The following is a 27756-nucleotide window of genomic DNA, read 5'->3' as shown; positions in this document are numbered from 1 at the left end:
GACAACGACGATGACACAATTTCTCTGTCCCCTTTTCTTTAGCTAGAATCTACAGTAGATCTACGTCGAGCGACCCGAGGCTCCTCTGACATCCTTTTCTCTTTTTCCTGAGAAGGGCCGCCAGCAAAGTGTGGCCGATCCATCTTTATCCTACTCGAACAAACGTTTTTTTTTTTCAACTTCACTAAACTATTGATGTTCTCTTATCGACTCATTTCTCACCTCGTTCTTAACACTGTTTTCTGTTCCCTTCTATAGTTTTGTATTTCTTCTCTTACTTTCTACTTTCTACTTGAATGACACTTCGCTTTAACAGTAAGCCACCAGAGAGGGATTTTTTTGTTCAGACTGTTGAATTTGTAAAATTGTTCCAGTCAGACACACAGATCACTCGTTCTAATGATTAAGAATTTTAACTATGTTTAGTCCCTTTCCTCTATTTCCGTATGACACCTAACATCATAATAATACCGTTACATCAGAGGGTAAACTCTTAGCAATGACCTAACCTTCCCTTCCACCTTAAGTTAACTAGCCTTATGGACTTCTGTTCCTCTGAGGAGTCTTGCCATCCGTAGTCTTCAGTTTTCTTTCGTCGTTTTCTGTTCCGTATCCCTTCGTCCTTCGTTTATCCCGTGTTCGCCTCACACTTTGTCCTTATTTCCTCTTCCTTGCTGCCCCACCACCCACACACACTCCATATAATGATTATTTATTACGAGATTCGTGTCCACCCCCTCCCCTCTCCTTCCTTCCTGCCTGCGTTCCTTGCGGTCTCTCCACTCCCTTCCTCCCCTCTCCCCTCCTTCCACAATATGGTCACATTGCCCGCGAGTGTTTGCCCAGCAGCTCAACCTATATACTTCTCTCCCGCCTTCTCTCTCTCTCTCTCTCTCTCTCCCTTTCAACCTGCTGAGTCCTCTTCCTCCGCACTCTCATCCTCCTTATCACCATGATAGGGTCGCCACCATCCCAATCATTTCAACTCATCTGCAGCTTTCGTCTCGCCACCACTATCTGGTATATCATCAACCTTGTATTCATGGCATCCTATCACTGTCCTGACCTGCATCTCCTCTGCAATAAGTCAACATGCAACTTACATGAAGTACGCAACATGGACCTCTTAGAATGCATCAAGACGCAACACTCAGTATGCAACACACAACATGCAACAATAAGCGTTCGGTGATCATTATGCAACATTCAACTTGCAAGATTCAACATGCACTATTCATTTTGTTAGTGCCATTGATCCCATACTGATGTACCCTATTTGTCAAATTCAACCTCTACTTTTACAGTTCAAAAGTCAGTAATCTCTCTTCCAGTGCGTGTTATCGTAGTTGATTTAGTCTTTTCTCAGCCTCCTCACTGCTCTTGTCTCTCGACAGGATCCCACCTGGGATAGTATGAAAAAATATAATGACAGCAAAAATTAATAAATAAATAAGTTTATAAATAAATAAACAAATAAATAAACATATAAATAGGTAGATAAATAGAATATAATAAAATAAAATTAAAATACAATAATGATAGAATAAAACAAAGTGAATAAATAAATACACAAGTAAACAAATAGATTAATAGATGAATAGAGAAATAGTTTCCCACATATATGCTATTTGAGGAATAGATTAGAAGAAACAATACATGCTGACAGGGGAATGTCTGTTGAGGAAGGACGGGAGAAGACAGAAGACAGGGGTGAATGGAGAATGGTTGTATATGGATGATGTTGTGATGCATGAGGTGGAATGGGCGGGGGGATGGGGGTGAGGTAGTATGTGTGATCAAAATTTGACGCAGCCCGAAGGGATTTCTCCCCGTCTTCTCCTTTTATGCATGGGGGGATGGAGAGTGGGGTCGCCGATTTAATGAAGCGGCCTTGCTGTGGATGTGCTGTGTCTTGCGACACTGCTTCTGACCCAGGGCAGTGGACAAGGTGCAGGGATGACCCGTCATCCAGGAGGTGCTAAGATAAGAGGGAGGGTGGAGGGGTGTGGAGTGTATTCAGGGATGGAATGGGTGGGAATGATTTTATGCCTTTTCCTTTTTGGCTACCTCCCTTGTAAGGGGGAAAAAGCCTTGGTATATGTATGTATATTTTGGTATGTGGAAAGATAGATGTATGGAAAATAACCCGTGAACATAGCTCCATTCCTTTATATTACAATCTGGTCAATACAAAAAAGTACTTGCCGACAATATAAATCAATTCAAAGCATAGTTTGGTATATGGAGAGATAGATATGTGGAACTATAGCCCATAAGCACAGCTCCATTCCTGCATCATATTACAATTTGGTTAATACAACTGGTGATGGGTCAATATTCTTTTTCAGGGCTCGTCAAAACTCAAAAGCTTATCTTACCTGAAGCTGTGTCGTGAAATGAATAATAATGAATAATGATAACGCCATGATATGAATGTTGTGATTATGGTTATCAAAAACAATTATATTTATATTTTTCAGTTTGACGCATAAATAAATTGTTATCGAAATCATCACCTGGTTTGTACTAGCTTATATGAAGTCAGTGGGGGGGGTCACAAAAATACCAAATAGATAAGATATTGCAGGCACGCTAGTTAAAAGATTAAAGTAAACCAAATAAGAAAATGATAGATTGTGCAAAGTAATCTTATTTGTGATTATAATCTCATTTGGGCTATTCGGATAATTTTGACACAATGGATTCTGTTGGGCAAACGTTAGGTTTTTTGTATTTAAAAAGTAAGATTATAATTTTCCTTCAGGTATTCTTCGAGTTTGTAAGATAAAATCTCAAATGTTCGTAAAAACTCATATTAATGGTAATAGATACACACACACAAATATATTTGAAGTCTAATTTGTATATGCTGATGTTTGATCGCAATAGTCATGTAATATGATAGTTTCTATCAAGTGTACAACAATTTACAATATATCTTTAGAATTAAGACTATCCGTCTATTCGACTGCCGCTTACGCTGTACAATAACAGTAGCGGTGTAGTAACAGTGGTTGCTAAGTATCAAGATTTCACAGCCGGATTGGGAGACTCAAATATATTTGAATTTCACTGATAAGGTGGTTACACGAACTGTTAAATCTGAATCACCCTTGCCTGTGACCTGTCGTTCCTGAAGGTTAAAAGCTAAAAAGTCACGCACACAAAGATGTTTAGGTCATATCTCTGGGCGACAAGAGATAAAGGAGTAATACTCTCTCTTACACGGAACTTCAGCAGATCGGCTACGGGATTATCGGAGATGAATGGAAAATTGTCTGGAAAAGTGGCTATTGTCACGGCTTCAACTGAAGGGTGAGAAAAGTACAATCATTTCTATGCATTTCATCTTGTAGTCGGTAGTGTTGTCGAAAACCATAACCAAACAACCAGTATGTATGCATATCGTGTGTATAAAGTACCAACTAGACATCCTTTTTCAGTTTTGTGGAACATTTCCGTAAATATATCCCATAAACAAGTTCACAACTCGGTGAAGTTGCCTTTTTATTCATGCAAGAAGTGAACCGCACACTCGTAAGGTAACTAATTACATGTAAACAACCACTTGCAATGTTTTTTATTTTTCATGTGCCATAAAAAGTGCATTGCATTTAATTTTTTATGTGAATTATTATTATGGCATGCATACATGGCTGGTTGTCACATATAACTAAGCTCCAAGATTTCAAGATAGTTATTACCTACTAATTATCTAATAACAACAGTATACAGCTCATGATAATACTCCCACTCAAGTTTTCCTCTTATTTGCAAAATGGAAAAGAATTTCCCCAAAAACTTGTAAACATGTTTCATAGAAGGAAAGACAAGTATAGAGGGGTTTTAGTAAATTGATAATACAATATTATAAACTAAAAATACTTTTGTTCAGATGGACACGTCACACAGGAATCCTGGAGGTATTGTGACTTGTCCTCAAACCCAATTTGTTATCTCACCTCTCCAGTTCTAAACATGACAAAATTATTTCCTTTATGATGAAAATGTAATAGGAAAGAGGACACCTCACACCAACTTCAGAAAGACTTTAATTTGGGAAATAAAGATGTATGTCATTCTGAATGTTTATTTAAATATGAAATGCCTGATATGAAAGGTGGGATGGAGGTGCTGGGACAGAGGAATAGGAGGTCATGCATGCCAGACTATGGGAAAGAAGTTGCAAAGGATATAGTTATGATAATCATGATGGTAATTGTTGTCTTTAGGAACCTTAGATGAATATATGAGCTTTTGGTCTCCTGATATTTAGTCATAAAGGATTGGTGTATATTAGGTTGTACTGGATAGGTTAGGTTAGATTTGATCTGATAGATTAGATGGGATAGGTTTGGTTAGGTGGGATAGGTTAAGTTAGGTTGGTTAACTTTGGGTAGCTTAAATTTGTCATCTTAGCATAGCTTAGGGTGGTAAGTGGCTTCAACTGTATTTCCTGCACCTTCTTGTATAAGGCCAAGTAAAAAAATTTTTTATTTATTGAAGTTTCACGAAATTGGCATGGTGGAGGGTGACACTTTTTCAGCAATACTGTGCATTATTGTAGCTCTGGTCAGATTAACCAGTGCAGTCACAGCCAGGTTTACCAGTTGATGCAATTTGCTCTTGCGTGTATAGGTAGATTTATTTAATAAAACATATAGTCAACTCAATTAACACAAGTTTAACTAATACGTTTTGGATTTAACACGAGTTAATTTTTAAGGATTTTTTTTTTTAAATATCACAACAATTTTGATTTAACACCATTTTAATTTGGCGGTAAGAACATTGAGAGAGAGGGCCTCTGCACAGTCAGTCTCCCGCGCTCTGTTTTGATCTCAGCCTGAAGCTAGCCCGCACTGTGAGTGGAAGTGTCTGTGTACGAGAAAACAGTGTCACCAACCCACAATTAATTGTAAACTAATTCTTAAATGTATGGACCATGATTATCTATATACTTATAAAACTCTGATAATCTTGCATGACGCTCTGTTCAGCTGAAAACGATTATACTAGCAACCAAAATCCGTCCTCATTGACATGCTGTCCGTGTCATAGCACTCAGTGAACAAATATGCCTTTAGTTCCTTCTTGAAGGTTATGTAGTTCTCGGATATCCTTACGCATTCGGGTAATTTATTATATAACCTTGGAGCACTATTCACAAAGGCTTTACCACCCATTTCGGTGTTGAATCTTGGCTCATTTAGCCTGTCTAATTGAACATTATGCCTTAACGTCAAGTCGGAAGCTGTACTGAAGTCACTAAGCAATTCTTTGAGGTAGACTGGTTTTCCAAATTTAATCGCTTGATATACTAGCGTGCATATTTTATAAATGATCCTCGCCTTAATAGGCAACCAGTGTAAGCTTATCAGTACGGGAGTTATTCTCTCACGCCTCTTTAAACCCACTATCATCCTCGCAGCTCTGTTCATAACTAATTGTAGTTTCCTCAATAAGTGGTTAGGCAGTCCATAATACAGCGAGTTGCAATAATCAAGCCTACTTATCACGTAGTTATGAACAAGCATTTTGACAGTTTCTTTATCAAGATATTTCCTTACAAAGGTTATGTTTCTCAGGTGATAACTAGCCACTCTAACCACATGATGCACCTGACTCGCGAGATTTACATTTCTGTCTATGATCACTCCCAGATTCTTAATATTGTCTCCCACAGTCATCGAGACACCATTTATGTGCAACCTTGGAATGTTTAGCCTTACCAAATCAATTTCTTTCCCAACTATCAGGCACTCTGTCTTGTTTTCATTAAGTTTTAGTTGTTTGAGTTTCATCCAGTTTCTAATGTCATACATTAAGTCATTCAGCACTGTCTCTATGCTATGCACATTGTTCACTGCCATATAGAATTGTGTATCATCCGCAAATAGTTTAAAACTGACCCCGTGTCTATTCAGTAGATCAGAGAGCCCTCTAGTATATATGCAAAACAAAATTGGACCGAGGACACTTCCCTGCAGAACCCCTCGGGTCACGGGTGGTCTAGTAAATCATAAAAGCTTGAAAAATTGTTTCAGAGAAATGAATAATTTAGTTAAGAGATTGTAAACTCTCATTTTCTGTTCTACACTAAAACAAAAAAGAAAACTGTGTCACCAACCCACAATTAATGGTAAACTAATTTTTAAATGTATGGACCATGATTATAAGTCATAAAAGCTTGAATTTTTTTTACAGAGAAATGAATGATTTAGTTAAGAGATTGTAAACTCTCATTTTCTGTTCTACACCAAAACAAAAAAGAAAACTGTGTCACCAACCCACAATTAATGGTAAACTAATTTTTAAATGTATGGACCTTGATTATAAGTCATAAAAGCTTGAAAAATTGTTACAGAGAAATGAATAATTTAGTTAGAGATTGTAAACTCTCATTTTCTGTTCTACACTGGGAGTCTGAGGAAGAGGCAAGTGAGGTGGAGAGTGGCTGATGACAAGTGCACACATAGAATGAATAACTGTGCACTACAAATAAATACAAAGAATGTGTGTTTTTGTTGTTTCTGTAACCTACAAATGTATTAATGATGTGTTTGTTCAAGTTCAGAGTAACATATATATACCAAGGCTTTTTCCCCCTTACAAGGGAGGTAGCCAAAAAGGAAAAGGCATAAAATCATTCCCACCCATTCCATCCCTGAAAACACTCCACACCCCTCCACCCTCCCTCTTATCTTAGCACCTCCTGGATGACGGGTCATCTCTGCACCTTGTCCACTGCCCTGGGTCAGAAGCAGTGTCGCAAGACAGCACATCCACAGCAAGGCCGCTTCATTAAATCGGCGACCCCCCCCCCCCCTCTCCGTCCCCCCATGCATAAAAGGAGAAGACGGGGAGAAATCCCTTCGGGCTGCGTCAAATTTTGCTCACACATACTACCTCACCCCCCATCCTCCCGCCCATTCCACCTCATCCATATACAACCATTCTCCATTCACCCGTCTTCTGTCCTCTCCCGTCCTTCCTCAACAGACATTCCCCTCTTCCCCAAAGCCCCCTTCACCCCATCCATCCACCTCATCCTAGGACGTCCCCTCATGTTCACTCCCTCCACATCTGCCTTCCATACCTCTTTTACTAGTCTTTCTTCACTCATTCTTTCCATGTGTCCAAACCATCAGAGCAACAAAATCTCAAAATAAACAAGACTTTCCCTGTGTCCAGTAACCTACATCCCCCCCCCCCTTACCCTTATTTCCTATGGGAAAAATATGTTTAACTAACGTGTTGGATGGGGTGCTGCGAGAGGTGAATGCAAGGGTAGTGAGTCAGGGGTTGGAGATGATTAAAGAAAATGGAGAAAAGTGGGAGGTGAGCCAGCTGTTGTTTGCTGATGACACTGCGCTTGTAGCAGGATCAGAGGAGGGATTGAGGAAGTTAGTGACATAGTTTGAGAAGGTGTGTGAAAGAAGGAAGCTGAAGATAAATGTGGGGAAAAGTAAGGTGATGAGATGTACAAGGGGAAAGAGTGACGTTAGGCTGGAAGTGAGCATTAAGGGTGAGAAACTGGAAGAAGTGGTTAGTTTCAGATACTTGTGTGCGAATGTGACAGGAAAGGGAGGAGTGGGGGTGGAGGTAGAATGTAGATTGAGAGAAGCAAGTAAATGCCTTGGTGGATTAAAAAGTGTATTTAGAAATAGACATCTGGGAATGGATACTAAGAGGAGGTTATATGAAGGAGTGATTGTGCCAACAGCAATGTACGGGGCAGACACATGGAACATGAGAGAGGAAGAGAGAAGGAGTTTGAATGTGTTTGGGATGAAATGTCTGAGAAGTATGATAGGGGTTACTTGTATCGTTCACTAGGTACGGGGTACTGGTTTGTGTAAACTCGTATTAAGTTTATACCCCTTTATTCAAAGCTTGCAGGTTTCACACTTATGGTATATACACTGTCAACTGTTAAACAGAACGATACAATATTGGTTACATACATAACTGTTTATCACACCTCTTCTTGCACAACACCCGTCATCGTCCCAACTGGTGCTCTCGGCCACCTACCCTGGTGGTCATTGGCCGGAAGTGCCAACCTCAGCACTTTCTTGTGTTGGGTTTAGTCTTCAGATTTACATTAATTTCGAGAAGGTCCGTTGTCTCACATGGGTTCAGTCTTCAGATTTACATTAATTTCGAGAAGGTCCGTTGTCTCACATGGGTGGTGCAACTGCATTGATTATGTATTGTTGTCTACTATCATACATGTTAATTATATATCCAGGGGAGGACCGTCAGTATACGTAATATCGTATGTCAGTACTGGGTGGCTACTAGATTGATCGCGTGTGTTCGTTCGTGTGTTTGGTGGTCGACGGTGTTGTCGCGAAGCCAAAGGATTGACTCAGCGATTTATGGGTTCCACTGGGCCTCGTGATGTTTGACTCAGCGATTAATGCCTGTGGTGGACAGTGAGTTAAGGAGTGGGTTATATGACTGGGGTTATATTACTCGTCGTGTATATGAGCCGTATACAATCAGGCTAGATAGAGTGAGAAATGAGGAGGAGAACGGGTGGAAAGGGAGCTGGGAGATAGGGTGGATGAAAGAGTATTAGGATGGTTTGGACACATGGAAAGAATGAGTGAAGAAAGATTAGTAAAAGAAGTGTGGAAGGAGTGAATATGAGGGGGCGTCCTAGGATGAGATGGATGGATGGAGTGAAAGGGGCTTTACAAAAGAGAAGAATGTCTGCAGAGGAAGGACGGGAGATGACAGAAGATAGGTGTGAATGGAGAAGGGTTGTGAATGGATGAGGCTGTGATGCATGAAGGGTAGGGGATGGGGGGTGAAGAAGTATGTATGAGAAAAAAAATTGACGCAGGCCGAAGGGATTTCTCCCCATGTTATCCTTTCCTGCATGAGGGGACGGAGAGGGGGGGTCGCCGAATTTATAAAGCAGCCTTGCTGTGGATGTGCTGTGTCTTGCGACACTGCTTCTGATCCAGGGCAGTGGACAGGATGCAGGGATGACCTGTCATCCAGGAGGTGCCAAGATAGGAGGGAGGGAGGAGGGTGGAGGGGAGTGGAATATATTGGAAATGAAATGGGTGGCAGTGATTTCTATGCCTTATTCTTTTTGGCTACCCCCCATGTAAGGGGGAAAAAGTCTTTGGTATATGTATGTATGTAACGCGATTTCTATTAACATGACATCTCCAGGAACGTAACCCTTGCGTTAATTGAGAGTTGATTGTACTCGTAAAACCAAGTACCAAGTTAATTTCACTCATTTCAGTTACTTTGGTTTTAAGGCTCTGATCGCCTTTGCAGTTGGCTGAACACTAGACTCCTTGCAGTGTGCACAGAGAGGATAGAATCCAACACCCAAAGTGAGATCATCTTCACGTCCCAAAGACAACCTGGATAAGGATGGATGACATTATGGCAGAGCACAATAGATGCCTGTAGATGGGTCACCAGGTGTTTTCAATATCACACAATACATTAGAGAACTCATGGTTTGCTCGATCATCTGGGCATTGCTAGAACATGCCGGAATTGAGTCTACTGCACATATGCAGCTAGTTTTCTGGCACAAAATAGAAAAATAGAAAAAAAAAAGAATTGGCATGGCATTGATTTTAGGGGCAGGCAGGGATCATTTATTTTATATATATATATATATATATATATATATATATATATATATATATATATATATTGATATATATATTTATTTATATATATTTATATAATATGAAATGGAATGGGTGGGAGTGGTTTCTATGCCTTTTTCTTTTTGGCTACCCCTGTGTAGGGGGAAAAAGCCTTTGGTATATGTATGTATGTATATACATATATATATATTATATATATATATATATATTCATATATGTGTGTGTGTGTATTTTTTTCACTTGGCCTATGAAGAGCTAACAACAACAGTTGCTCTTATCCTGTTACTACAGAAACAGCCCTACACAAATACAGCACAGACAAATCCCAAAAATTCTTCTTTGGGATCTGTGGAAAGACATGATAACCATTACAAGTCGCTGTGGGATTGTGGGTTTCCAGATAATGAACAGAAGGCAACAGTTGTTAATATTTTCTTCACAAATGTATACTTCCATGAGGCAAAGTAATATAGTCAGTCAGTCATTTATTGTCATGAGCTCCTCCAACAACAAACTTGCAGCTGCACGGCAGGTAGCAGTCATCAATGGGTTCGCCCTGGGAAGAAATTTTGGGCTGCTGTTATATGTAAGAATGGAGCAGTTTCAATGTCATTGACTAATAAAAAAAATTATGGAAGCAGTCAGCGATTGTTGGTTTTCTTTATTCTGTCATCTGTCGGGTATCATTGACAAGTTTGTGCTTGTGGTGGTCCTGCAAGATGGACAGCAGAGCTGCCTATTTTCAAAACCCATCAACCCCTTCCTCTCCATCAGGAGGTGCAGAAGCCTTGAGGGGCTGACATTTGGTCTCCAGGCTGGGCCCAGGATCCCTCATGTCAACTTCATCTGTATTTCTTGCACCTTTTCACAAATGGAGATCTGACAGTTGGTGACTGCTCCCTTCCTCCTACTGCTTTCAGCTGGTGACATGGAAACTATTCCAAATCAGTACAACACAGACAGCAGTCCAAAGTTTCTTAACAGAGAGATCTGTGGGAAAACCTGAGGACTGTTGCCTGCCTGCTTCGGTGCTGCAGGTTGGCCTCTTAATAAACTCAAGGCAGTAATTATCATCATCTCTCATTTATGACATGTTTCCTTGTTTAGTCCCACCAATGATTTTCATACTTTGTAGATAGTAAAAAAGGGTAAACACTTCATTGTTCCTGGAATTCCTTGAATTTCAGAATTGGACTGGCAATCGCACGTCGCTTAGGAAAAGATGGAGCTTCTGTGGTTGTAAGCAGTCGCAAACAGGCCAATGTTGACAATGCAGTGGCTGACTTGAAAAATGAAGGTTATGAGGTGATGGGCCTTACCTGTCATGTTTCAAAGGAAGAAGATCGAACAAGACTAATGTCTGAGGTAGCTATGGTATAGAATGATTTGATTTTATGTTTTATCAAAGAACTTTAATTTTAGTAATTGAAGATCATTGCTCAGATTGCCCTTAATCAGTTCAGTACAAGTTAAATTATCATGTGCAGCATTGGCTGCCATATGAACAATGCATCACACTACTTGCATTATAAAATATAAAGTCACTGCTGTATTACTCATTCGCTTGTACTCTGAGTAATAATAAATACAGAAAACATAATCAAACCAGTTCACAGAATTCAGGGGTAACTCGTGTACATACATACTCGTGTACATACATAGCCTACATACATACAACTACAAAAAAAATATATATATAATCAAGACGCCAGCATCCTTGTGTACCCACTCGCACCTTATGATGCCTACATAGGCATCATCATACTAAAGTGGTTAAGCCTAATTGTCCCTAACCTAACCTAACATAACCCACACTGAACTCTAACCTAACCATTGCGCCTAACTTCTGTGCTGTGATCAGGATTTGAACCCATGCATTTGGCCTCCATAAGGATTTGCCAGCTGTACACACTATCCTATACCACAGTGAGCAACATCTCCTCACTCCCTCAGTTTTTTTCCCCTCTCCCTTTTTATTCCTTTTCTTGCATCCTACTTTTCTATCCTCCTTCCACCAGATTGCCACAAACAGAGATCACAAAGGAGGTGCTGTTCTTTGGACCAGCAACTCTTGTATTGAACCACAATCTCCAGGACATGAACCCAGAGGAGAAAACATTCCTAAGACATACAAGTGTAACCCTTTTTCCTCAGTGCTCAGATTATCACCCACCATTGAAACAATATAAAAACTAAATATAGTAACAGACTCCATATCCCCCAGATGCACCCATCATGCTGCCAAATTACTCAACCAGATCAGACTACACAAAATATTATGGGCCAATTTGGTGGCTGTGGACAGGTTCCTGGGGGACTTTGGATCCTCAACAGGAGAGATCTGAAGTAGATGAGTGATTAATTGATTGCTGCACTATTTCAGACTGTGAAAAAGTATGGGGGCATTGACATCTTGGTTTCCAATGCTGCCACTAACCCAGTTGCTGGAGGAGTACTTGATGTAAGTATCTGAACAGTGTTTTGTTTTGGCATGCATTGCTTCCCGCATTTATTTATGTATTGTTTAATTTATTTTTTATTTATTTATCCATTTGTTTATCTTATTCACTTGCTGATGACCCTGCATTAGTGGTAGGATCAGAGTGGGGACTAAGGAAGTTAGTGATGGAGTTTGGGGAGGTGTGTGAGAGGTGAAAGTTGAAGGATATGAATAAAAATAAGGTGATCAGATGTACAAGGGGAAAGGATGGCAGCAATTTGGAAGTGAGTATTAAAGGAAAGGAAGTGGATAGTTTTAGCTACTTGGGTGAGAATGTGGCAGGAAGGGGAGGATTGGAGGTGGAGGCAGAATATAGACTGAGAGAAGCAAGTAAATGCCTTGGGGGATTAAAAAGCGTAATGAGAAATAGACATTTGGGAATGGATGCCAAAATGAGATTGTGTGAAGGAGTGATTGTGCCAACAGCACTGTATGGGGCAGAAACATGGAACATAAGAGGGGTAGAGTTTAAATGTGTCTGCAATGAAATGTCTAAGAAGTATGGTAGGTATTACAAGGATGGATAGAGTGAGAAATGAAAAGGTGATGAGGAGAGCAGGGGTGGAAAAGGAGATGGTAGATAGGGTTGATGAAAGAGTATTGGGATGGTTTGGACACATGGAAGGATTGAAGAAAGATTAGTAAAAGAGGTGTGGAAGGCAGAGATGGATGGAATGAACATGAGATGGATGGATGGGCTAAAAGGGGCATTGAGCAAGAGGGGATGTCTGTTGAGGAAAGAAAGGAGAAAGCAGAAGATAGAGGTGAATGGAGATTGGCTGTGAATGGATGGTACTATGATACATGGGTGGGGGATAGGGGGGGCTAGGGAGTGGTTATGTGTGAATAATATTTTGATGCAGCCCAAAGGGATTTCTCCCTGTCTTCAATGTTACTGCATGAGCAAATGGAGAAGGGGGGGTCATCATTTAAATTAAATGGCCTTGCTGTGGTTGTGCTGTGTTTTGCTGCATTGCTTCTGACTCAGGGCAATGGGCGAGATTCAGGGATGACCCATCATCCATTAGAATCCAAGATGAGTGAGAGGGAGGAAGGGGTGGTGAATGGGAGTGGAATCATACATGTTGACTTTGGCTACCTCCCTTGTAAAGGGAAAAAGCCCTTGGTATATGTATGTATGTATTCACTTGTCCATTAACTTATTTTATAGTTATTTACTTCTTATTTAACTTCCACCTGAATATTTCATTCATCTCTCACACCCCACTTTTTATAGCAAAGAGGCTATAGCCTGTCATAATTAATCCCTTCATACCAGATGTCACTTTTCTTTGTCTTTTGGTCATTACCAAGCTATTTTATGTATTTCCATGTACATTTATTAATTAGAAACAAGCAAAGTAGCAATATCTATATATATACTGAGGGCATTTTCCCCATTATCAGGGAGGTAGCCAAGTTAAAAGGCATATACCCATTCCCACCCATTTCATTCCCACCCATTCCTCCCTATCATCTTAGCTCCTCATGAATGATGGGTCATCCTTGTATCCCACCCACTCCCCTGGGTCAGAAGCAATGTAGCAGAACACAGCAGATCCACAACAAAGCCACTTCACTTAATCAGGGTCTCACTCCCCCACTCCCACCCCATCCACCTGCTCATGCATTTAAAGAGAAGACATGGAGAAATCCCTTCGGGCTGCATCAAAATGTCATTCACACATAACCACCCTCTACTTCCCCCATTCCCCACTCCTTCCTTCCTTGCATCACAGTATCATCTATACACAGCCCTTTCCAATTGCTTCTATCTCTTCTAGCAATATACAGTATAGAAATTAACATTAAACTTAAATATCAACAATAAAAATGTGGCATGGGATGCCAGCATCTCAAGCACCAATATTTCAGACCACACTATTGGCTGGCAATTTGAGAGTAACCAATTAGGGTGCAAGATTCAGTCAAGTGTTCATTATTGGTGAGTACATGTCTATTTTACTATAATTTTTATTAAAATTATCATTGTATTTAAAAATATTTTTTTTAGAAATTGGGTGTTGATATTCATTTACATCATAGGACAATATAAAAGTGTCAAAACATGGTTTGCACTGTTAAAAAGTGTATTCTAAGGTATTTTTAAGGGATGTGTCCATTATCTGCAAATTTTTTGCTATTTACATGGGGTCTTGGAACCTAACTCTAGCAAATACTGGGGGATCACTATAAATGAAAATATGTTTTATAAAAAGTGTCCCAAGGTGGCATTTAGGTTACTGATATAATATATCCATACTACCGAAGGCCCTTTTTCCCTTAAATGAGGTGGCCAGTTCAAAACAGGTACCAACTACATATTTATATTAGAATCCAGTTAACTCCCTTTCCATGTTAGGACCTTGTAGGTGAAGAGCCATCCTTGCTCCCCATCACACTGCTTAGGTCAAAGGCAATGCAGTAAGACACAGACTGAAGTGATATACTATTCTATACTAGAATTGCTAAGAAAAATGTATTTACTTTACAGTGTCCAGAGGGTGTATGGGATAAAATCATGGATGTGAATGTCAAGAGTGCTCTCCTGTTAACAAAGCTTGTTATACCGTACATGGAGCAACGCCGAGGTGGATCAATTGTCTACGTTTCCTCGATTGCAGGATTTCAACCAATAGATGTAGGTTGCCACTCAGTAAAAACCATAGAATTTTTTGTACTCATAATGGTGTTTGTTAATGATAAATGTTGTGAGATTTATGTGCACTTCAGTGATCTATTAAATGTTTATTTTCTTGGGAAATAGGTAAACCTTGTGACAGAGAAGCATAGGTTGAAACAGTTACTTACCTTATAAGCATTATTTACCTAATTGTACTTACATGGAACATAAGAGAGGAAGAGAGAAGGAGTTTGAATGTGTTTGAGATGAGGTGTCTGAGAAGTATGATGGGGGTTACTAGGCTAGATAGAGTGAGAAATGAGGAGGTGAGGAGGTGAACAGGGGCAGAATGGGAGTTGGGAGATAGGGTTGATGAAAGAGTATTAGGATGGTTTGGACACATGGAAAGAATGAGTGAAGAAAGACTAGTAAAAGAGGTATGGAAGGCAGATATGGAGGGAGTGAACATGAAGGGACGTCCTAGGATGAGATGGATGGATGGGGTGAAGGGGGCTTTGGGGAAGAGGGGAATGTCTGTTGAGGAAGGACGGGAGAGGACAGAAGACAGGGGTGAATGGAGAATGGTTGTATGTGGATGATGATGTGATGCATGAGGTGAAATGGGCGGGGGGATGGGGGTTGAGGTAGTGTGTGTGAGCAAAATTTGACGCAACCTGAAGGGCATGGGGGGACGGAGAGGGGGGGTCGCCGATTTGATGAAGCGGTCTTGCTGTGGATGTGCTGTGTCTTGCGACGCTGCTTCTGACCCAGGGCAGTGGACAAGGTGCAGGGATGACCTGTCATCCATGAGGTGCTAAGATAAGAGGGAGGGTGGAGGGGTGTGGAGTGTATTCAGGGATGGAATGGGTGGGAATGATTTTATGCCTTTTCCTTTTTGGCTACCTCTCTTGTAAGGGGGAAAAAGCCTTGGTATATGTATGTATCTATGTATTTACCTATTTGACCATCTGTTTAATGTACCAGAGGGATTTCAACTTGGGTTTCTAAATTAAGATAATCTAGAAGAAAAGTAGTGTATGGATTAGTGTATTGATTCTGAATGAGCTTCACAATGCACAGAGCCATATTGAAATCCATTCAGCCACAGGCTGATGCCAGCTTTCCAGATGTTGTAGTGTTTCTAGAGAGGGGTCCTGGACATTACAAATTGAGTTAAGTTAACATTTCTGTATGACTGATGATGTATATTCTTCTATGTAGGTCGTGGGAGCATACAGTGTGAGCAAAACAGCACTATTAGGATTGACTAAAGCTGTTGCCCAAGAAATCGCAGGTGACAATATTCGAGTCAACTGCGTTGCACCAGGCATAATCAGAACCAAGTTCTCAGCAGCAGTAAGTCTCTTGTTTATTATTATTTAGTTAACATGAGAATGATGAGCATACAGTTCTACACAATAACTATCAAACCCACCCATCCTTTAGATCACATCAGATAAACACAGCCCACCAAACACAGCATAAAAACAACTCCAGTAGTAGTCTGCTTGAGGAACTACAATAGCCTCCCATCAGTACATACATGTATCAAGTGCTTTTTGCCCCTTACAAGGGAGGTAGCCAAAGTCAAAAGACATAATTCCACTTTTACCCATTTCATCCTCACTCATTCCATTTCCATTCACCACCCCTCCTCCCTTCAGTACCAGAGGATATTTCCATACAAAAGCACATGCCCATTCAAAACATATAACAACCAGTCCATAATAGACTGTCAAAACTTCTCCAGAAACCAACCCAAATGGGAAATCACTCCAAATGAACAAGAATTACAAGGGCAAGTCAGTGCTCACATCATCACTCAACACTAAGATAGTACCAAGACAGAATCAACCAGGCAATAGACACAAAGTGCCCAAGATGCAACCACCATACCAAAGGCACAGAACACTTTTTAATACTCTGACTCACTCTTTCCTGACAGCAACACAAAATGTCTTCACTGAATGATTTATGGGCCAGTGACCAATGACAGGTATTTGCTTGTGACGGTCCTGCAAGGCAACAGTGGAGCTGGCCATTTTCAAAACCAATCAACCACGTCATCTTTCTCAGGAGGTGCAACCTCTCTATAAACATGAACTGTTATTTCTTGTACCTTTTCATACACAGAGAGCTTATGAATGGCAAATGCTTCCCACCTCCTACTCCTTTCAGTTGGTGACATAGAAACAGTCCTACACCAGAACAACAGACCAAAGTTTCTTCCCTGAGAGATCTGTGGGAGGACCTGAGGCTTGTTGCCAGCCAGTGTGGCAGCTGTGAATTCTTCAGTTAGCAAAACTAGAGACAACAAGTATTATCATTATTACCTATGATCTGAACTGGTGGCTGTCAGGTTTCTTGAAAGCCCAGGTCCTCTGGAAACGAGAAAGAAGACAATGGATGAATGAATATTTAGTAACACACTCCTCACACAAACAACTCTTATCCAATTTTTTTTTTCAATTGATCATTTCTTCAGTCAGTCTACATTTAAATCATGTTGAATTGAGAAATATAGATTATTATATGATATTAACTGTGTTGGATTGATATTTTGGAAAACATATGTACATATTGATATTGTGATCTTGGCTTGGGTGGGCAGTTTAACTTACAGTTAATAACTAATAACTCTTTGACTTTTACAGCTGCATAGCAATGAATATGCCTTGGAAAAGGTACTGGAACGAATACCAATGGGGAGGTAAGAATCATCAACATAAGTTTTTAAACTTAGATAAGAGGGAGGGTGGAGGGGTGTGGAGTATATTCAGGGATGGAATGGGTGGGAATGATTTTTATGCCTTTACCTTTTTGGCAACCTCCCTTGTAAGGGGGAAAAAGCCTTGGTATATGTATGTATGTATGTACATATACCAACAGCTTTTTCCCTGTTACAAGGGAGGCAATTAAAAAACAAAGGCATAAAATCCACTCCCACCCATTCCATCCCCTTATACTCCACTCCCATTCACCCCCCTCCCTCCCTCTTATCTTGACTCCTCCTGGATGAAAAAGATAAAACTTAGATAAAGCTGATATACTAGACTGTTGGGACCAGTGATGGATATCGGCTATTGTCTGTGCACTCCAAAGAGTCCATTCAAGGTGTGGCATATGTCTGGATTTACTACAAGCCATTCTGCCCAGTCAACCTTAGTACATGCCTCTATATATATATATATATATATCTCTCTCTCTCTCTCTCTCTCTCTCTCTCTCTCTCTCTCTCTCTCATATTTCCCATCTCTGTGCTATTTTTCATATTCTATATATAGGAAAGGAAGATGTATAGTGCGAGTACATCTCAGTCTCTTAATGCTACACTTGCCAACTCTCATTTGTGTGGATGTTTAGGCCCAGGATATTATAATTTTTATTAATTTATTTATCATTGGAAGCTTGCTGGTTGAGCGGGTTAGGGCGTCGTTACTTGCGGCAAAGGTCGAGGTGAGGGTGGTTCGAATCCTGCCACCAGAGAAGTTGAACCAAGGGCATGGTTCATTAAATTCCACGTTACAAAGCCTTCTGTGAGGGGCACCATCCTAGCCTCCCGATAGGGGGGAGTGTGTGATGTTAAACCATATCATCATCAAAAATTGATGCAGCCTAAAGGGATTTCTCCCTGTCATCTCCTTTTCTGCATGAGGGGACGGAGAGGGGAGGTTGCCAAATTAATGAAGCAGCCTTGCTGTGGATGTGCTGTTTCTTGCGACACTGCTTCTGACCCAGGGCAGTGAACAAGATGCAGGGATGACCCGTCATCCAGGAGGTGCCAAGATAAGAGAGAGGGTAGAGGGGAGTGGAGTATGTTGGGGATGGAATGGGTGGGAGTGGTTTCTATGCCTTTGTTTTTTGGCTACCTCCCTTATAAGGGCGAAAAAGCCTTTGGTATATGTATGTATGAGTTATCATTAATATGATTTTTTTTGCATCTGACCTAGTTATGGACCAAAAGGTCTCCTGTCAGCATGCTCCTCCTTAATCCATTTCAGGAATTGATAGTGTTTTGTCCTGGGCCATTTCTCAAAGTGGGTTTATGTCCTGGGCCCAAACATCCACACAAGTGGTGGTTGGTGAGGGTGGGACTGAGGTGTATCACCTTTTAGGATTATAACAATGATTTCAATAAATTCTATGACACATGACAACTCTTTTACCCCCATGTTGTCATGCGGAGGTGTCACGGGTGGGATGGGGTGGGTAATTCTTGTCATAATCCTAAAAAGTAACACTTGTACTATACAGCTTCGTTTACTGTATACATACATACATATTCCAATGGCTTTTTCCCCCTTACAAGGGAGGTAGCCAAAGTCAAATGGCATAAATCCACTCCCACCCATTTCATCCCTACATACTCCACACCCATTCACCACCCCTCCCTCCCTCTTTTCTTGGCTCCTACTAGATGATGGGTAATCCTTGCATCTCACCCACCACCCTGGGTCAGAATATTAAAAAAAAAGTACATAGATGGGAAATAAGAGAAAGGCCTGTACCAAGGTTGATTTGGCAGAATGGCTAGTAGTAACTCACAATGTATGCCAGACTAAACAAATTCCTTCGCACAGACTTTAGTGGTGGTATTACAAGGTTAAAATGAAGTGGCCTTGCTGTGGATGTGCTGTGTCTTGCTGCATTGTTTCTGACCTAGGGGAATGGGCAAGATGCAAGGATGACCTGTCATCCAGGAGGAGCCAAGAAAAGAGGGAGCGAGGGGTGGTGAATGGGAGTGGAGTGGTTGGGGATGAAATGGGTGGGAGTGGAATTATGCCTTTTGACTTTGGCTACCTCCCTTGTAATGGGGGAAAAAAGCCCTTGGTATATGTATTTGTGTATTACAAGATTGATGTCCGAGATAATCCTCTCTTTGCCATCTTTCTTCAAAACCTGTCAACACCTTCACCCCTTATCTGGAGGTATGGCCTTGAAGGGACTAACATTTTGTCTTCACACTAGCCCCAAGATCTCACTATCATCTTTAACTGCATTTCTTCCAGATGAGGAGATCTGACAATTAGTGAGTGTTCCGCTCATACTCCTAAAACTAGTGACATAGACTATATCTCACAGGGAACAGCCTAGATTTTCGTCCCTTAGAGATCTATGGAAGGAGTCGAGGATTGTTGTCGACCATTGTGAGGTTCTGGATTACCAGTTATTGAAATGCAAGACAACAATTATCATAATACTGGGCTGTGTATTATGTAATTAACATAAACTAGGACCAAGTAATAACTGCATGAGAAATGGACATCGGAGAGTTTGGTTTCCCACCCCATTTTCAAAATTACACCCTATGGTGGAGCCCCAAAGGAATGGCATTCAGTATTTAGACTGGGTCTAAGATCTCTATGGATTTTAATTATTCTCTCTCTTTATTTATTTATTTATTTTTATTTATTTATTTGGGTGGGAGTGGATTTAATGCCTTTGTTTTTTGGCCACCTCCCATGTGTGGGGGAAAAAGCCATAGGTATATGTATGTATGTCTGTATGCTGGTGACATGTAAATAAATATACAGTGATACAACACAGACAACAAACTATTTCTTTCAAGAGAAATAAATAGGAAGGTCTGAGGACTGTTGCTGGCTACTGTAGGGCTGTCAGTTCAAGTCTGAAATTAAAAGCAACAATTATTTTTATTAGGAAAAAATTCTCATTTTTCATAAATAATTGGGATTTCATAGGTAAAGATTAGCTTCAGTACAAAGCTTTATTCGTGTATTTAGCCTTTTCAATACAAATTAAATTCTCACGGGCAGCATCAGCTGCCTGATGTATGATGATTCGATGATGCATCACAATACTCGCATTATAAAATATAAAGTTACAGCTGTATTACTTGTTCTCTTTTACTCTGAATATTGATAACCACAGAAAATATGATCAAGCCAGTTCACAGAATATGGGGTCACTCAGCTACATACATATACCAAGGCTTTTTCCCCCTTTCAAGGGAGGTAGCCAAAAAGGGAAAGGCATAAAAACACTCCACCCATTTCATCCCTAAATACACTCCACACGCCTCCCACCCTCCCTCTCATCTGAGCACCTCCTGGATGATGGGTCATCCCTGCACCCTGCCCACCGCCCTGGGTCAGAAGCAGTGTCGCAAGACACAGCACATCCACAGCAAGGCCGCTTCATTTAATCGGCGACCCCCCCTCTCCGTCCCCCCTTGCATATAAGGAGAGGACAGGGAGAAATCCCTTCGGGCTGCGTCACACTTTTATACTACGACTGTCCCTCCGTTATGCTGTCCCCCAACCCTTTGTTGCTGTCCTGTACAATTTCTCTGAGTATTCTCTTTCTGTGATGGGGGAATTCCCTGTGGTGGGGGAAAAGAATACTGCCACCAAGTATTCCCACTTGGATCGTAAGAGGCGAGAAGAAAGGGACGGGGATTGGGACTAGGCATCCTTCTCCCTGTAGCCCCACGGGGCATATCTCCTAAAATAAAAAATAAAAGTAAAAAACATACATATACCAAGGCTTTTTCCCCCTTACAAGGGAGGTAGCCAAAAAGAAAAAGGCATAAAATTATTCCCACCCATTCCATCTCTGAATACACTCCACACCCCTCCACCCTCCCTCTTATCTTAGCACCTCCTGGATGACAGGTCATCCCTGCACCTTGTCCACTGCCCTGGGTCAGAAGCAGTGTCGCAAGACACAGCACATCCACAGCAAGGCCACTTCAGCTACAACTACAAAAAAAAAAATCAAGACTCCAATTCTGGCATACCCATATACCCTCTCACGTCTCGTGACGCCTATGTAGTGATCATTGTATGGAAGGGGTTAATAAAAGCTATATTTTAGTGTACATTGTCATGTATGGAGTATTGACCAGGTAAACTTATGCTAATTTAAGGACTTATTGATATCTATGTGGACCAAAGTCGCATAGCATTCTTTTATGGTTGGGAACTAATCTCTACTTGGAAAGGAATGCTGATCACTTAAAGCTTCTGCAATCCCTTGGTTCTTCTGTCATTCATAAATCTCTTATTTATGACCTTTATGACTTCTTACCAACTGCATATGATTGTATGATGCCTGTGAAACTACTATGAGATGTTGTTAGGAAGAAGGATGACACTGATGCAGCTGAAGGGATTTTTTTCCCATGTCTTCTCTTCTATGTCAAACAAGGAAGAGGTGGGCAAAGGATGAAGGGAATTTGAAGTGGTTGTCTGTAGATGATGTTTTGACACAGTTCAAAGGGATTTCTCCCTGTTTTCTTTATTTCCTACATGAGGAGACAGAGGAGGGTTGCCAATTAAGTGAAGCAGCCTTGCTATGGATGTACTGTATTTTCTTGTATTTGCCCCTGACCCAGACTGTAGACTGGAGATTGGGATGACCCTTCATCCAAGAGGAGCTAAGAAGGCAGGGAAACATGGGTGGTGGATGGGAGTAGGTGCGTGCCTTGAACTTTTGGCTACATCCCTTATAAGGGGGAAAAAGCCCTTCGTATACAGCTAGATAGATAGAATATTTATTAACTTTGAGGAATATTTGTTTACAGATTGGGAGAGAGTCATGAGATGGCTGGACTTGTGTCTTTCTTGTGTAGTGATGATGCCTCATACATCACTGGGGAGTCTTTCATTGCTGCCGGAGGAATGGCCTCTAGACTCTGAGTCTGTACAGCTGATGACTCCCATAATAGAAGAAGTGTATAATACTTAGAATGAGTAGGAATTGGGTGAGTGAAATATTTTGTGGTACTTTATACATATGTACATAATCTTACATGTAAATACCTCCTTTCTGCCTTACTTCCAGTTGTGGAAGCTGTGTGAACTGTAATGGAAATAAGCTGAATAATGAAATGTATTCTTGCATCTTCGTCTTTCACTTTCAACCTTGATATGGAATTTTAAAGATTTTGTAAAATCATTGCAAGTGTCAGTTTACCAGAATTCAGCATATTTTAGGCATTATAGGGTCGAATGCTCTGAAAGGGTTGAGGCAGAATTGTGTGGTGTAACTTCTTTTTTATATTTATAAATACAATGTCTCTATGCAACTTTCCCTTTACTTTCTCATGGATTATATTTGTCAGCATAGATCAGTTTATATTGATATGAAAAATTCCTGTAGCTTAATTCGAAAGCTCTATTAATTTTTTTTGTATCATTTGATTTGAAGTAGAAGAAAATTAAAACCTTCCATCACTTTAGAGACCCACTATTCCATCTCCTTTTCACATCTCGGGATTGTTCATAGATGGTGGCAATTGTATAGAAGGAAGCACTTTTCTCACTTCTTCCCTCCCCTTAATTGGTGATACACTAGCACAATATTCTTGGACCAGGGTAAGGTTTCAACTTCATGATCTACAAGACTGTTGTAAACTTTCTTGATCTTTGAAGGAGTCCTTTGAAGGTGACCTTCAAGACTAAAAGTTATTTTGGCACAAAATTGCAACAAACAGCTGTTCTCTTCTAATATTTTAAAGATTTGGCCCATCCTATATTAACATTCTGAACCAAAAAACTTATCTTGTGTAAAAGCAGCTTCCACGAAATATAGATATTCTCCCTCATGATGTGAATTGTATAAAAAAGGGGAATGAATGTTTATAATTTCGTGAACCTTGACCATCTTTACTGTATTCCAATTTCGTTACAAGCTTGCTCTCCCTTGTACGTCTTACAAGGCTGTCTGCCACATCTCGCTGACTTATATTTCTCTCAAAATGAAACTCGATCTTTTTGCCCGAGAATGTAACTCTTAACTAAGTTCATCCACTCTCATGTCTTTTGTACCCCTTTAGGTCTTATCCCACATCTATATTTTACCTCCAAAGTTCTTTGTTTATTCAAATAATGATGTGATTATCTTATGAAGGGAATAGTATTTGTAATGTTGGATAATAAAATGATTTTCATCAACCTTTGTGAATTTGGGATAACCTAGAAAATAGGATCTAAAATGAGTGACAGAATAAGGATGTTAAATCCTCTATTACAATGACATTTGTGAAATTGAATAGAATTGTCTAATGTCATCCAGGATAAAATCTGGAGAATACTTCACAATATCAGAGGGGATTATGAAGATAGTGTAATCTCTTCACTGTTGTGATGTCCACAGTGCTAAATAAAATAGTCAGATGTTAGCTAGAGTAAAATTAGTAGAATATGCTAATAGTGAAGGGGTAGACCAAATGTGTATCTGTTCTACAGTATTTTTAACTTGGTAAAAAAGTGTGTGTGTTTTATATATATATATATATATATATAAAAGAAATGACAAAACACATGTGATAAACTATTTTTGCAGAAACCACCGGGAAATTGAAAAAAAACATCTTAAATAGACAAAAACATTCGGTATCCATTTTTTAAATTTCCCAGTGGTTTAAGCAAATATACTGTATATAAATATAATATATATATATATATATATAAACTATGATCTCTTCACAATTGCCCAGCAGTGTGTGCAGACCATGTAATCCACAAAGGATGAGGTAAAATACAACAGTAATCTGGTGTTGTTATTAAGTAAGTAATTTTTTTTTTTTTTTTTTTTTTTTTTTTTGTAAGAAATGGTTCTTGGTTTTATCAATATGTATGAACAATGTCTTTGAAGTAGACTTACAATCTATTAATATGTTATGACACTGCACCTGTAATTGGGTCAAAGGAGGGACTATGATAACTAATGTCAGAATTTGGGATGGTATGGGAGGAAAAAAATTCTGAAGGTAAATGTGGGTAAAAATAAGGTGATTAGATGTAAAAGGGAAAAGGATAGTGAGTTGCAGGTGATTTTAAAAGGAGAAAGGCTGGAGTAAATGAAGAACTTTGTATTTGGGGTCACATGTAACAGGGAATAGAAGAGTGGAAACAAAGAACTTTGTATTTTGGGTCACAATTAATGGAATAGAGTAGTGGGATGGAAATGAATTACAGAGTAATGAAAACAAATATCTTGGCAAAACGGAAAGTGCTTCAAGAAATAAATGTTTAGGAATGAACACACAGAAAAGACCGTATGAAGAGTTGATTGTGCTCGCAACACTGTATGAGGTAGACTCGTAATTAAGAGAAGTAGAAAGGAGGAACCTGAATGGGTTGGAGATGGAGTGTTTGAAAGATATAATGGAGGTTATGTGGATGGATAATAAGAAAAAGATAAGGTGAGGCAGAGAGCATGGGAGGAAAGAGAGGTGGTAGATAAGGCTGACCAAAAGGTTTGGTAGTACGGAAAAAGTGAGTGAAGAAAGACTTGCTAGAAAAAATGTGGAAGGCAGAGGTGGATGGAGTGAACTTAGGGGAAGACCAAGAATAAAGTGGATGGACAGGGTGGAAGTGGCAGTGGGTGCAAGGGGAATGTCTGTTGAGCAGGGAAGGGAAAGGGCAAGAGATGTATGAGTGGAGAGTGGATGTGAATGGATCAGGAAATGTCATATTCCAGTTGGATTTTTTTGTGTTTTCTGCAAGTTCTTCAATGGATGACTGGAGAGGGTCACAACTTAATAAAGTGGTGGGGGTAAACCAGCCTCAGCTGTTGGGTTCTGCTGTGGTGGTGCTGTGTCTTGCTGCATTGCCTCTGACCTGAGCAGTGGGTAGGAAACAGGGATGACCCATCATTCATAAGGATCTGAGATGGAAGGGACAAGAAATGGGTTTTTGGATGGGTGAAGTGTGGGTATATACTTTGACTCTTCCAGCTCCTTATAAAGAGGAAAAGGTATTTTAGTATATGTATCTATTACTTACAAATTTGAAAAAAATTGATGCGGCCCAAAGGGATTTCTCCCCGTCTTCTCCTTTTCTGCATGAGGGGACAGAGAGGGGGTCGCCGATTTAATGAAGCGGCCTTGCTGTGGATGTGCTGTGTCTTGCGACACTGCTTCTGACCCAGGGTAGTGGACAAGATGCAGGGATGACCTGTCGTCCAGGAGGTGCCCAGATAAGAGGGAGGGAAGAGGGTAGAGGGGAGTGGAGTGTGTTGGGGATGGAATGGGTGGGAGTGGTTTCTATGCCCTTGTTTTTTTGGCTACCTCCCTTATAAGGGGGAAAAAGCCTTTGGTATATGTATGTATTTATTACTTAATGTATATTGTTTATCATTATCATGTTTTTATTGCCATTGTTGTCTTTTGTGTCCTGGATATGAGCCTGTCTCCTGTCCCCAGTTCTTTTGTTTACATTTTACAGCCTCCTTATTGAAAAGTCTTTTCTCCTCTGTAGTGTACTTCTCAATTGAGTTGAACATTATTTTGAGTTTACTCTTATACTTCTTGTCATTTCATGTAAATGTCTCCAATATCTTTATCTGTTTATATATCTATACACACATCTGGGTCAGAAGCAGTGCAGCAGGGTCAGAAGCAGTGCAGCAAGACACAGCAATGCTACTTCACTTAATTGGTGACCCCCCTCCTATCTGTCACCTCATGCAGAAAAATAGGAGATGGGGAGTTAACCCTTCAGGCTGTGTCAAAATTCATTTACACATAACCATTCCCTAACCTTTCTTGCATAACATTATCAATACACAGCCATTCTCCACTCACCCCTATCTCCTGCTTTCTCCCTTGCTCAACAGACATCCCCCTCTTTGCTCAAAGCCCCTTTCACCCCATCCATTCATCTCCAAGGAATTCCAGATGGATGGAATTTCTTTATACATACAATCATATACCAAAGGTTTTTTTTTCCCTTACATGGGAGGTAGCCAAAAAGACAAGGCATAGAAACCATTCCCGCCCATTCCATCCCCTACATACTCCACTACCCTCTACCCTCTTCCCTCCCTCTTCTCTTGGCACCTCCTGGATGACGGGTCATCCCTGCATCTTGTCCACTGCCCTGAATTTTGTTATACCTTACCAATTCTGTCCATTTCCCTTTCCTTTCCTACCCACATGTCAAATCTCACAATTTGTAGGATAGGAAACTTGGAAACGATGTTCCATACACAATCAATTTTGTTTCTTTATTCGAAAAGACAGTAAACATGGTAGAATAGATAAAACTCTTTTATCAACGGTCTGAAATCACGTTTTCTGCTAGTTGACTCACAAGTCAACTCCATAAACGTAATGTGATATGAGATTATAAAGATTATTTGCATAATTTAAGTATATACTATACAAAGCAATTAAAGGTAAAATACAGCCTTGAGGGTGGGGAGGCAGGGGCTAAATGTCGGGTGCTTTGCTTTGCTCATCCATCAAGTTTTGTAAATGCATTTCGGAGATTGGAAACTTGGGCTACGGAAGTTATCATCAGGGTTACTAATTCCAAGCAAATTCAAACAGTTTTGAATGAAGACAATATGTAGTTGGGGAAAAGGGAGGGTCTGTGGGGTATTTTTTTATGTGGTCTCAGTAAGGGGACCCGACCCCCAGGGCCAATGTGGCTTGAGACTTTCACTCCTTTGTGCTTGGCGCACAAACTCTGTTTCGAATATGTTGTTCCATAGTATGGAAGATTAGAATAGGAATACTACATTTTGGCTTTATGTGAATAAGCATGTATTTGTGTATATGAATATATGTATATATATAAATAGATATTTATATATATATACATATACATATACGTGTATGTATATAATGATATAATGTGTACACCAGCGTGTTTACATGTGTGGGTGTAAGGCATAGATGTAGTAATGTATGTCACCAGTTATGTGTGTGTGTGTGATTGTGTGTGCTTTCTTACCAGTGTGTATCTGTATGTTTATGTGTGTGCATGTTGTGTTTTCATAAGTTGAGTTTTGGCTGTTGTTAGTGGCTTTGTGTGTATGCATGTTTGTATATTATTTAGTTACAGTATCAGTGTGCTTTTATGTGTAAATGGGTGTGTGAGAGATTGAGTGAGTGTGTGAGTGAGAGTGTGTGTGTGTGTGTGAAAATGTGAGTGTGTGTGTGTGTTAGTGAAAATGTGAGTGTGTGTGTGTGTATTTACCTAGTTGTATTACATGGGAAGGGAGCTATG

General features: G+C 40.2%; 1 protein-coding gene across 2 annotated transcripts; it reads left to right on the top strand.

The window, feature by feature from the left end:
- Positions 1 to 2954: 2954 nt before the first annotated feature.
- LOC143029643 (dehydrogenase/reductase SDR family member 4-like) lies at positions 2955 to 23692 on the top strand. Of its 2 annotated transcripts, none has more exons than XM_076192427.1 (7): positions 2955 to 3315; positions 10838 to 11015; positions 12034 to 12111; positions 14645 to 14791; positions 15995 to 16129; positions 17428 to 17483; positions 22320 to 23692. In XM_076192427.1, the coding sequence occupies exons 1-7, from the start codon at positions 3170 to 3172 to the stop codon at positions 22432 to 22434; spliced, it is 855 nt and encodes a 284-aa protein (XP_076048542.1). In that variant the 5' UTR covers positions 2955 to 3169; the 3' UTR covers positions 22435 to 23692. The 2 variants fall into 2 exon arrangements, with proteins under 2 accessions (XP_076048542.1, XP_076048543.1); XM_076192428.1 differs by lacking the exon at positions 2955 to 3315 and adding an exon at positions 3435 to 3542.
- The last annotated feature ends 4064 nt before the right edge of the window (positions 23693 to 27756 follow it).

The sequence above is a fragment of the Oratosquilla oratoria genome, chromosome 11, assembly GCF_046742065.1.
Source record: "Oratosquilla oratoria isolate Oo_2021 chromosome 11, ASM4674206v1, whole genome shotgun sequence".
NCBI lineage: Eukaryota > Metazoa > Arthropoda > Malacostraca > Stomatopoda > Squillidae > Oratosquilla > Oratosquilla oratoria.
This window is presented reverse-complemented; position numbering and strand designations above follow the sequence as displayed.

Excerpts from the sequence above, each read along its gene's own strand:
- LOC143029643 (XM_076192427.1), top strand. The coding sequence starts at position 3,170 with ATGTTTAGGTCATATCTCTGGGCGACAAGAGATAAAGGAGTAATACTC. Across the intron at positions 3,316-10,837 it reads GTCACGGCTTCAACTGAAGG|AATTGGACTGGCAATCGCAC; the intron begins GTGAGAAAAGTA and ends CTTGAATTTCAG. Across the intron at positions 14,792-15,994 it reads CAGGATTTCAACCAATAGAT|GTCGTGGGAGCATACAGTGT; the intron begins GTAGGTTGCCAC and ends TCTTCTATGTAG.